At 36.5% G+C, this 12,964-nt stretch overlaps 1 protein-coding gene across 1 annotated transcript; it reads right to left on the reverse strand.

Moving 5' to 3' along the window:
- Positions 1-751: 751 nt before the first annotated feature.
- LOC107792681 (3-hydroxyisobutyryl-CoA hydrolase-like protein 1, mitochondrial) lies at positions 752-12,716 on the reverse strand. The gene is made up of 14 exons (XM_016614917.2): positions 12,478-12,716; positions 12,314-12,394; positions 12,139-12,207; positions 11,989-12,052; positions 10,908-10,987; positions 7,695-7,778; positions 6,339-6,423; positions 5,102-5,187; positions 4,868-4,989; positions 4,099-4,159; positions 3,582-3,680; positions 3,397-3,498; positions 3,272-3,313; positions 752-1,009 (listed from the first exon to the last, which is right to left on the reverse strand). Exons 1-14 carry the CDS (start codon positions 12,568-12,570, stop codon positions 881-883), a joined length of 1,197 nt encoding a protein of 398 aa, XP_016470403.1. The 5' UTR covers positions 12,571-12,716; the 3' UTR covers positions 752-880.
- Positions 12,717-12,964: the final 248 nt, after the last annotated feature.

Below are 12,964 nucleotides of genomic sequence, written 5' to 3' on the forward strand. Positions count from 1 at the left end.
AAAAAGAAGATATTTTTTCTATGGACAAATGGGCCCTTAGTGTTTTATGACCTAAAAGGCTTGAAAGAAGTGCCTTCACATCAATCAACCACCTTAAAGCTCAAACTGTGTGTGTTGGGTATGATGGGAAATACTTTTTGAAAAATAATTTAATTGGAAATAAGTAACTTTCGGTTTTTCTTCGCCTGAAAAGCTCTTCAAGAAAAACACGTTTCCTCGAAAAGGTGAAAAATAAGTTCTCTTATCTGTGGTGACGTCATTTTTCACCACGACTATACATCATTGCTTTACTCAATAGTTAAACGATACGTTATCAGTCATTAATAATAAAGAGTTCATCAGAACACTATTTGATTTGTAAACATTATTATCAAACTTATGTTTTCTTCCTAAGATATCTTTTACTTACTAACCATGTACTGGAAAATACTTTTAAAAAACTATGTTCTTAAAAAAATAAGTCACTTTCTAAAAGTCATTTGGTATGGGGAGGTTAATCAGTGGCATTATCATTGTTTGTTTCATCGTCTGATTTTTGTAAAGTACAGCCCACTAGTGTATTTGTGCGGCTATATCGTTATTTACCTGATCACCTTTTTGTATGTCATACTAGTTAATTTCTGTTTAGAAATATTAAACAGCCCTTCGTCCAGCTAAAACCATGCATTGGCGTTTTTTTGTCTAACATTTGCTGGTGTATTACTGATTCATTTTTGTTTAGTTGCTGTGAGAAAGTACTGCTGCTTGCTCATTTCCTCGAACAATTCACTAGCAGTTTAGATCGTTGTCCTTTTTCAGAATTCAACCAAAGTTATTTAGAAGGCATGCATATTAGTGCTCTCTTAATTTCATTCATCCAATGAAACAAGTAATTAGAATGTTACATAAGCACAGGTAAAGCTTCCGGTTGCTGTGTTGGTAGCTCCAAATCCGGTTCCAATGCTGTTAGAGGAGAAAAATACTCATCTACCATGTCACTCGTTACATGTTCCAAGCTTGGAGGATCCCACTGCATGTTATGTCAAACAGTAAGGCAATTCAAAAACTGGCAACTAGCATGCTCTAAGAGCTGAACTATGGTTGGCTGAAAAAAACAACTCCAGTAGGTAAGTGATAAATGACTAAAAGTGTATGTTTTGATCTCATTTGTCTTATGAGTTACAGGAGATTACATGTTTTTTGATGTGAAATATGCTCATTACGTATTTTTTTGGATAAAGGAGTAAGTTTGGATGATAAGTGATCAAAAGATGTCAATCTGTTGCAAAAATAAAAGGATGAAAAAACTGGCACGAAAACAGATGCGAAAAAGGAGAAAATTGAGTGCACAAAACAGTGAAGCGAACCGAAGGCACGGATCGCTTCGCGAAATGAAAAATTTTCAAAAGCTGAGTCCGCGTCGTCGCGCGAAAGTTGATGTGGATTCCAGTTTTACAATACGAAATTGGATTGATTAGCTCCGCCCCATACAAACCCTAATTGATATAAATACATTATAAGATCACGTCCTTTTGAAGGGGGAGACACTACTTTAGGGTTAGACAACACCCAAGGAGGCAAGAATACGCTAGGAGCAAGAAGGAAGATTCAACCACGAGTTTTTCCTTTCTTCTTCCTATTTTTTATTGTTGGTTATGAATTTTAGTATTGTATTTCTATATACTATTATGAGTAGCTAATTGATTATCTAGAGTTTGGATGAAACCTTTTGGAGGGTGAATTCTTGTTAAGTTTTAATATACTTTAGCATTTGAATTTCTTTACTTGTTCACCTACGTGCTTGTTTTAGTTAATTGAAGAGCTCTCAATTGACTGTGCCTATTTATTATGTATTGCTTGGAAAAGGTACATATTTAGGTGGTTGTTGAACAACGTCACTCCTAAAGTATGTGAGGAATCAATACGACAGGTTTAAAGGTGAGTTTAGGAATAACAAAGCCTGTTGTCATAGTGAGCGGTAAGATAGTGTCAACTAGCATAGTTCGGGAGAATATATCTAGTAAATTGTTGTAGTTGCTCGGGAGGGAATTAGAGGCAACTGAAGTATTCACGATCAATGGAGAATACTTAGACAAAATTATAGGAGACGTAGAATGAAGAATTTCGACAATTGGGGAAATCATAACTCTAGGCCTCCTTAATCTTGTCTCCAACCCTTAGTATCTTTAGTTGATAATTTACTACTTTAATTTGTTAGTTAATTAGTTAGACTTAAAAATCTTAATATTGATACTCCAGAATCTGTTCAAACTTGTCTTCTTAATGATAGTGAACAATTATAACTAGACCTTAATTTTCTGCGGGATTCGACTCCGGACTCTTAAACCGGACAATATTTGCAGCGACCGCTTATCATTTTTAGGACTAAAGTTGAGCACGATCAGTAAGAAATGCCATATTACTATTGAAAATGGACTTAGGCAGCATTATCCACAAGACAAATATAACGGTGATGTTTGGACCAACTAGCGTTCACCTTGACTATTCCACCAAGCACTTGCTACTTCCACTGCATCGGGTAACTCCTTTTTTTTTTTTTTTTTTTTTTTGAGATGGTAACATCAGGTGCCAGGTAAGTCTAACCACCAAAACTTTAATGGATGGGAAGAAGTCACCCAATGCTTTTTGTCCTTGTTCGAATTTGAGCACTGGTCTTCAAGATTTTCACCGACCTCATTGACCGATAGGCCACACCCTTAAATGCTCGTAAGACCGACCCCACTAGAGTTGATGCCCTGATTAGCATGATGTAACAATATTGTCCTGAGATGTGCTTATTTGTGCGTGCGTGCGTTTGTGTCAGCGTGGTCTCCTTTTCAATTGTAGTTTTTTTTTTTGGAACTGGAAAAAGAATAGTTCAATTGTATAGGACCTCAAGGATTGGCTTTAAAGTGTAACAAACTATTGAGAATGCTTTTCTGCCCGAATGAGTTACAAAAATGCATGCTTTAGAGGTGTAAATTGTTTTCTATGACAACCTACAATCTTACTCCATACAGTTGCTCCACATGAATATATTATTTTCACCCTTTACTATTTATGACTATCATAGAAGATTAGGCTTATGCCTCACCCAACATTCTTGTTTGCTTTTTAGGCTGGCAAGCCTTCATGACGAATCCTTATGCCTCACCCACAATTTAATACTACCATCACATGCCCCTAACCTTTATCTTTAATCAATGACTTCAAAAAAGTGCTTCTACACACAAATTGTTTCCATGAAGATACATCATACTAAATGAAGTGCCAAAAAAGAAAAACGGTTTACCTTGGGGGAAAGATCTTTATCCAACATCCGTGCTCGAACCCCCTGTGAGAAGACACAGATGCAGTTTCAGTTGTAAGGACTCATAGCTTCTACTAATTGAACCAGATTCAAGAAACATGCTGTACCTCACAGTAGTCACGAGTAATTCGTCCAAAGAATGCTTGTAATGTCATTCGATACTCACGAATTATGCACTGCTCAAGAGTTTGAAATCTGCCTTCACGTATCTGGTAGAAAAAGCACTTTATGGAGTGTCATCCAAGAATGCAGGTGGGCATGTTACAGGATAAAATGTTCAAAAGGAACTTACTGATCTTAAAGAAACCTTCAAGCTCAATGGCGACACCTCTCTTAGTCTCTTCAGTGTTGAAATGCACAAGGCATCTGCTGTTTTGCCTGCCTCACTTTCCTAAATTCTTTAGGAATTAATGATCAGAGGTGTGCCAAAAAGATATTTTTTCAGAAAACAAGAGAAGAAATTTAGACCCTATTTGTATTGCCAGGAAAGAAAACTCTTGTCCTGCAGAAACTATTTTTAATAGATTTGCGAGCTTGGCTGTGCTATTAAGTCACAAACCTAGAAAGACTTATTTCTATATGCTTTCTGACTATTGTTTTCAGACAAAGATGAGATGTAGATATCTATTATGTACACTGACAAAAACTCTGTTTTTGGAATTCTGCTATAAGTTCTCATCCTTCAGAATTTTGTTTGATTGAACATAAAAATAAAGATATTAACTCTCTTATCTTTTTAAGAGCTTTTGCTTAGCAAAATAGAATTACATCTTTTTCACAGAAACAGAAGATAAAGATTACATGCTTACCAGAGAATCAATGATTTCCTCCACTGTCTCATGGCAGAAACATTTATTAAGTGTTTCAATCCTACACAGGACAGACAAGATGAATTAACAAAAACATCAGGTATAGGCTGGTATTTAAGCAGAAACGACGCAGAAGGAAAACAGGATAGATAACCAAAAACTTTTGAAAACTAAAGAAAAACCACAATTAGAAGATTCATGAAAGCATGAGAAAGCTTAATCCATAATCATCAGCTTGTAAAATTCATACTCCTCAAATTGCATAATTTCAAAGCATCAGGAGTTGAGGCAAGCAAGGTATTTATATATACAGAAGAATGACAAAACAAAGAGAGCTCAAGGTGCAATGAAGAGTTCTAAAGAAAGTAACTAACAATGCCACACATTTTAATTTTGTAATTAGTAATTCTTTTATCAAGATTGCATAGGGCATAATCTCCAATAAGCATGTTTATGTATCTCTAAAAAGACGTAGCTATACGAAGTGAATGCCACTTCGTTGAAATTAATTATAAAAATGAGCTAAAATAATTGCTACAAGGCAGAGAACAACTCAAAATGGGTTAGCGCACGAAGCATTACGAGAACCAGAAGCATGAAAACTTTAGGGTCCATAGACTGGTTCAAGTGGTTTCTACAACAAGAGAGAGGGCGGCGCAGAATTTCTAAAGAAGCCTAGACACCTAAAGAAGCTTTATGAAACCCAGTGAATGGAAGCTCAAATAGTATGGATCTCTAATTTGGACCTGGTGCACACGATAAGCAGTACCTTTGAAGTACACTCATTCGATCCGGATGGACAACATCTCCAAATTTTGCAAGGGAACTTTCAATGATAGAAGGTTCGTCCGTTATAAGCTTTCCGAGTTGTTCCTCGATTAAGGGAAGCCTCTGAGAGGATTGAAAAGGAGAAAGGCGACATAGCCAGATGATACATATATCAGGTAATCTTAGTAATTGTACAGCAACCGGAGAAATATATGATTCAAAGGAAGGAACTGACTTCGCTGAGACAGTAGTGTGTAGCAAGACCACAGGACATCGTTTCCGCTCCACTGAGCTTGTCTCCTGTTAGGGCCAGGTACTCTCCTGCAAATGCAGTACATAATCAGCTCCCTAGCAACTAATATTGCCTGTTGCGACAATTCTTGAACCAGGGTGAGCCATGGTACACACAGCAATACAATGGCATTGAATGTATGAATTGCAAAGTGAAAGAATAATATTCATGATGATAATGGAGGATGCTTCTCAATAATGTTAAATTAATAAATCCAAAGAGGAATTACTAGCTGCAGTTCATTGTTTTAATATTTCCTACTTTTTCTTTAAAAAAGCTACCAACATAAAGAATTTCCTGTGTCAAAACACTGGGGGATGACAGACAAGAGAAGAATTTGGAAGGAAATCAAAATTCATGGACCTTTCAGAAAAAAGGTGGAGCAGTTATGTAAGATAAGAAAAGATATCTATATCTTAAAAGCTGAAGAGTTGAGCACATATTCTTTTCATTAGATAGACCACTTAAAGAAACCCAATCACATCCAAGCTCTCCTCCCTTCCTTTTCCATCTCCTGTCCAGATGACCAGCACCCCGCTGCTCCTCTTCTTTGTTCCAATGAGAATAGCATCGCCAGAATGCCATTCCCTTAAAATATCCACAACTTCCCTTTCCACCCTGTCCATCCATAAAGGTTAACAAATCATTGATGTCTTCACTCCTTCCAACATCAGCAGCACAATTTTTATTTCACTCCAGCATTCAACATTTCGTGTCCAAAAATGTGACTGAGATGAGAACAGAAGTACTCTGGGAACAAATTTTTTTCGTGTGATCAATTCTTTTTCTTTAAGGAGATGGAATAAGAGACCTAATGAACAAATCCAGAACATGTGATCTAGGCATATGGAAGACAAGTCTGACAGCTTTGTTGCATGCTTGTACTTCCCAGAAAGGCTTCATGAGAACAACTGACGACAACAATAAAACCATCCCTGATTGAGGGTAAGGGCAGCACCCTCTTATAGAAAAGAGAAACCCCAAGTAGGATTTGACACAGTGTGGTGTAATTTTCCACTTGGAGCACTAGAAAACATCCAAAGGAGATAGCTTTCAGTATTAGCTTTTCAGTGTGGGAACTGAGTTGATTCCTGATAACTAGCTGCTAATCAATTTATCACCATATGAATCCACAAAACATCAACAGAATGACTGCTTGCCAAATAATTGGCAGCTTTACCTAAATAACCAGGTAGGTGTGCGAGGTAAAAGGATGCACCAGCATCTGGATGGAAACCAATCAATGTTTCAGGATTGGCAAAAACCTGCAATTATCATAGCACCATTTTAATTAATCAGAAGTCCATAAAGGAACCTATGTAAGGAACCTCTTTAAGTGTTTTTTGCAAGGATAAAGTGAATACATTCACTTTCACTATCACCTATTCCACGATCCAACTTTAGTACACCTAGTTTGTCTTACCAAGCAAATATCATGTTTAAGCAAATTCTCAGAAAAGATTATCAATATAGAAAATCACAAGTTAGATCAATCTTTGGTTCAAATAAAGAAGTCCAAAACATCAATCATGGATATCATGATAACAACCTTATCGCGTGCATGAAAAATGGTGAAAGAATAGGAGTGCATAATAGAAAATGAATCATATGAAAGAGAGTGAAGTTGTTCTACAAAGGAGGCATAGAAAATGAACATCGTTAAAACCAACAGGTGCTACGCCATAAGATCAGAAAAGAATATAGTTCGGCATAAAGCAGCGCAAAACATATGGTACTCAATTCGTGATATGACAGACGAATTACATGGAGGAGCAAGAGGCAAAGTTAAGCAACGAAGCTGATTGCAAGCGAAAGTGTCTTCTTTTGATCCCAAGAAGAAAAGGTAAGCTAGAAATTTCTGTTTCCTTTCTCGAGATCATCCTTGTTAGGGACTCCAAATCTCTTGACCTCAACTCAGAAGGAAGATTTTGTTCAAATACTTAGGAAAAACAAAAAAAGGATTAAGACTGTTCAACAATATGAAAATTGCAATCTGGACTCAAAATATGCATGCCCATACAACTAGTCACATAGGCATCCCCAGCAGGGGCGGATCCAGCCTATTACGTGTGGGTTCCCGGGAACCCAGTAGCTTTTGGATATACCCTGTATATATACTACAAAATCTACTAAATATCCATAAATATTTAATTGTGAACTCATTTACTTATTGTATATTTATTTAAGGTCGCTATAGGAACCCATAAACTTTAAATCCCGGATCCGCCTCTGATCCCCAGTAGGTAGAATACCAGAGAGTCAAAAACCACTTAAAGTTAATGTATTTAAATTTGGTCAATTTAATGGTAGAACTAACAAAGAACAGCAGAAGTTATGTTATTCGTTTATGGGTACGTATTAAGTATGGATGTGCATAAGTATTCAATATGGGAAACACCAAACATTTTGCTAATTTATAGTGTATATCCACACTAAGTATTCCCACCCTTATTGCACCCATTTGACAGGGATACATCAAAGCAAATGAAAGATACTTAAAAAGAACAAAATTGCAGAATAAGGGCAGATATACTACAGTTTTTTCAGTCGCAACACGGAATGTTCCTGGGATTGAAATTGCAGCTCCACCACCCATTGTGATTCCATTTAGAAGAGCTACCTGCGTGAGAATCAGTTGAGTCCTTTAATTGCAAGAAGCTACTCCACTGCCAAAAGAGGTGTAATACAGTCACCCAAAAGAAGAAACAGAAAAGGTAATGGAAAGTTATTGTCAATCAAAAAGGGAAGAAATCCTAGATTAAAGCTGATCTAGATGAAAATCTTCATAAATGAGTGCGGGACTTCATACATTCACACTAGAGATTAGCAGATCACAGAGTGCTGACAGAAAAATAATGGATGTGAATAACATCCTTAGTCCAACACTGGCCCAAACAAGCTATTCGGGTTTGTCCCTGCTCACTCGAAAGCTTATGCCCCAATCGCTAGTAGTGGAGAACTCAGAACCTTATAAACTAGTAAAATAAGCCATACTATGTTGACAAGTATTACAATGAAAGCTAATTGATCGAGACAACTTGCACATACTGATTCATTCTCATGATCCGGTTCCTATATGGAGTGACACTGTTACGAACTGCTTGTTCTCTAATCAATCACATGTCTTCCTCTTTTTTACAGCACAAAGGTTCTTCTGTCCTTTATTCGGATCAATCTCTGACTCCTCTTCTCCATTGGTGTACGGGTGTACAAGCTTCATCCAAGATCTCACTCCGGGAAATGACAAGCTCCAGTCAAAGTCTATCAAATGTACTTTCTTGGGTACTCCCATCACTAAAAAGGTTACAAATGCTATGATACTGCTACACATAAGTACTTTGTCTCAGCAGATGTAATCATTTTTAGACATCCTCTACTTCTCACCAAATTATTCAATCAAAAGACCATCCCCATGGTTCTTCCCATTCCAACTCGTCTGACTCCAACTTCTCCTCCTTAAGTCTACTCCAAACGACTTCTAGACTACTCCAGATTACCTCGACTAGACCTCCACAGCTAATAAGCTGATATTTATACCCTATGTTGCTCGGGCTCTTCGAAAATATGTCGGATCCTCCAAAATTAGTGTGTTTTTGGAGGATCCGACACAGGTGCGGCATCATTTTGGAGAGTCCACGCAACATAGTTTCTACCCATTATACAGGTACACAAAGTCCGTCATGTGACTCATTGCCTACTTCCAGGATCAGGACATCCCCTGCTTCGGTTGAGCATCATCAGATGCAGCTAATCTTCATAATGCTCTACCATGTAAAGAAAACGAGAAGAGGTGATTTGGTAATTGTATTGTTTGATTATCTCCTCAAGCATGTTGGGGTTAAAATAGTGTTTACATGTAATCCTAAATAAGAAAAGAAAGTAATTCTCTTCCTAATTACACAATTGTAGGAATTGACTCTTGCCACATTAACAACTTACTAATTCTTAACTGCAACCATCATTAGGGTGTAAAACTAAGCATCTTAAATAGTATTATTCTCATAGAGATATAGATAATAAATTAAAGAAGACAAACTTATAAGCAATCCGAGATTTATTAATAAACACAGTTATGCCTTTAGTTAATGACTCAAATTAATTGAAGCAAGTTAAAGAGAATGCGAGTAGTAAATGAATTGTTAGGGAAGGTCATAACTCCAGGCTTTAAACTTAAATTCTCATGTAGTTTTAGTAAATTGTCAGTGAATTCCATAACATATCATCGTTTTTATTTAATTGTCAGCTAAATTCTCCAGTGGTGTTGGTAAATTAATCCAACAATTGACTGTCTGAACAAACTGAAGTTGTTCTAAATTTGATACTTGATAATTGAAGAATTAATTATTAACATTTCTCTGTGAGACGATATTCTTATTCTTTATCACTTGATTGAGACTTGGAACATTTGTGTGTGCGCTACCGAGCAACAGTGCATAATTCTTTATCTTACCACTAAAAACCACAATTCCTTGATTCTAAGAACGGGGAGACATTGAGCACACTAGGTTAAGTAAAGGAAGAATCTGAAAGAGTGGTGATGCAAATGAGCACAGAATAATATAACAGACAAGAATTTACTAAACATCGAGCCATAGGCAGTTAGAGACTCCAAGATTAATTAAAGAGTGTTTGGTTGGATTGAAAAATGCAAATTAAAGGTGTGAGGAGGATTATCAAGGTAGGAGAATTATATATAGGTCGTTTCTCTTGTTTGATAAGTAAGTGAAAGAGGATTGAAATTGGAGGGGTTGGAAATATTTCCGTGTTAGCTTTTATATATAGTCCACAACGAAAATTGGAAAAGAAAAAGTATTTTCTTTTACCTACTGTGAGTCATTTATCCGCCTTTTCCCCTCCGTGATATCAAACATAGTAATATTAATCCGCGCGTATTTTATGTTTAAACAGGTAAAATTATGAATCTCTGCATGGTCCTAGGAGATTAGATTCCAAGAGAACACAAGTAGAGTATAATGGCGAGGATAACTAGAGTGAAGAGCAGTAGGAGTGAGCCAAATATTTAGATCCTAGAAAAAGACTGCTTTCCACTCACTAATGCGTGAAAGAGTAATGAGTACTAAACTGCTAATTTTTCACTATTCCACTCCATAGCCAATGAGAGGAACCAATAAATTGTGGTCATAGGATATTTCTTAAAAACTGTGGTTTTATAGTGCCAGCAAGTCCATATTTTTCAATGCAGTAACCAGTAGTAAAAGCTAATTTAAGTGGTTAAAACCTAGGTTCAGCAATTAATTAAAAGGCTAGCAGACCTTGACAGATTCTCGAACATTATTAGAAGTAAAATTCCAAAGGTAAATAACTATACACTTGTACTCTTGCAGAGCCTGCTGCCGTTAAGAAGCATTAACTTAATTCAATACTTGGACCTTTGGCGCAGAAGACATTTTACCTGCACCCTTCATAGAATCTCTGATTTTCTAAGCTTCTCTCATTATTGAGAAAAGGCAACAAAGGAGGAGAAATTAGTATAAGAAGCGGTGGATAGACATACTAAAACTTCTTCTTTAATTGTCAGCAACATGTTTTAAGTTCCAAGAAGACGTGGATACAGTTGCTCAACTAGATCATAATGGTTGCTGGAGATGTGTGATACACTGGTTACTGGGATTCGTTACCAGTATCCCACCTGGAACTTTGGACCCAGAGTACAACAAGAGGAATATCTAATGATTACAAAAATTTCTGTCATCTATTATCTGGAGAAAACGAAAAAATAGACACTCACCTGTGGTTTCGAGTATGTGCCAATAACATATGCTAGACTGTATATTTTCTGATAAAGTTCTTTACACTCGTCAATGTTACCTGCATAATATAGTGAGAAAAAAAAAACAAGATCTATAAGGGAGAAAAGAGCTCCCAAAGTAATAACAACAGAAGAAGGTTCCCTGCAGCATTTGTGTACCAATGAGCGCAAAAATCAATATATATGATTTTGAACGTTATATAAAGAGGAGGTGTGTTGGAGACCAAAATTGGGAAGGCTAGTGTTCAATCAAATAGGTGAAGATAAGAGGAGAGGTTCGAGAGGGTGATTGGGGAAGACGAGGTGAGGGAGGCGGTGGAGAGATGCCGGAGTATGGTTAAAGGAGAGGTTATGGAGACCATTGTTGCTTATCAGTAGAACGGAGAATTTGAGAGAAGCTTCAATGCAACTGAAAAAGGAGGGAGCAACGATTATTAAAGACTACAAGCCAATAAGTTTAGTGGGAAGCATCTCTAAGATAATTTCTAAGGTGCTTTCTATAGACTAAAGAAGGTTTTGGACAAGACAGTGTCTGCATCTCAGATTGCGTCCGTGGAAGGAAGATAGGACTCGCTTGTCCATAAAAAATGTTCCTTTTTTTCGAAATTTATCTTCAAACATATACGTTGGACTGATTTTTATTTAAAAAAAAAAAAATATTGAACATGAGTTTCAAGTTAAGTAAAATTCATTTCCCTCACAAAGCTACAACAAATTTTCAAGTGAAATGCATGTCCAAACACATTAATTTAACTCCAAATACTATTTCTCCTCAACAATCACATTTTTTATGTCCAAACACCGGCTTTGGTGGAAAACCATTTAGCCGACTCCAAAAGGGAAGTAAAGATCGAGAGCCGGGGACGTCGAGAAGGTCTATGATCATGTGAAGTAGGAGTTCATGGACTTTATTATGATGAAGATATATTCTGGCAACGGAGAAAGAAGTGGATTAAGTTTTTCATATCAACTGTCATGCCTCGCCGGGAAATGTGGGTGAAGAAAACAATATTGATAATTTAGCATAGTTGCTAAATAGCAAGAGGAATAGCAGTTGTACCTTTCTGTATCATATTATAAGTATTGATAACATCACCTCCAGCACAAAATGCACGGCCCTTCCCCTTTCAAAAGTTGAAAAATAAAAAAGGAAACTGATCACTCAATGGAAAAATGATTGTACAAGCCGAGAACATTTTCAACTAATTACCTTCAATATTAGGAATCCAACAGCAGGATCATCTCCCCAACTTCTGTACAGCTGCAATAACCTAGACCCCTGTATATAACAACAACAACAACAACAACAACAACAAAAAGAGTCATTCAATGAGACGAGAAAAACAACAAAATATAGATGCATAATTTGAAGGTGATAAACTGACAGTGGAATAATTGAGAGCATTAAGCACAGAGGGCCTATTGAGAATAACAGTCCTATTAGAACCTTTCCCTTCAACTAATACCTGAAATCAAGAAATATTATTTGTGGATCATTGGTTAAAGTGGAAGTGTCAAATACAGTAATTGAAAAAGTGTGTGCGCTTACTGGGTCGACAATGACATCGCTATTGGACAGAGTACAAAGGCTTCTGCAGTAGCTGCGGACAAAAGGACGCAGTAAGAATGATGATTTGAACATCTGTATTTCTCTGTATATTTCACTTTCACCGGAGACAGAGACAAACTTCCCACTTTTATTCTACCAACTTCTGAGCAGTATCACCATACTTTACTCGAGGCACCACTATAGCAACAACGTTGTTTTTGTTTCTTCACTTCTATTTCAAAACGTTAACCATCCTCTATATTTTAAATATTTTGGCATGGCTAGAAACATCTAAAATTTCTAAAATTTTGTCCGTGAGTGGAATGTTTTTCAAAATATATTTGTGAGTTGATAATAATTATTAAAATTTGATTATAATGTAATTTTGATTGCAGTAGTGATACGAAGTTATGAGTTAAAGATAATTATAAATGAAAATAATTTTGCTATTAGTCAGATAAGTTAATTTTCTCTTTTGGTGAAAAAT

Source organism: Nicotiana tabacum, chromosome 2 (assembly GCF_000715075.1).
Source record: "Nicotiana tabacum cultivar K326 chromosome 2, ASM71507v2, whole genome shotgun sequence".
NCBI classification, from domain to species: domain Eukaryota; kingdom Viridiplantae; phylum Streptophyta; class Magnoliopsida; order Solanales; family Solanaceae; genus Nicotiana; species Nicotiana tabacum.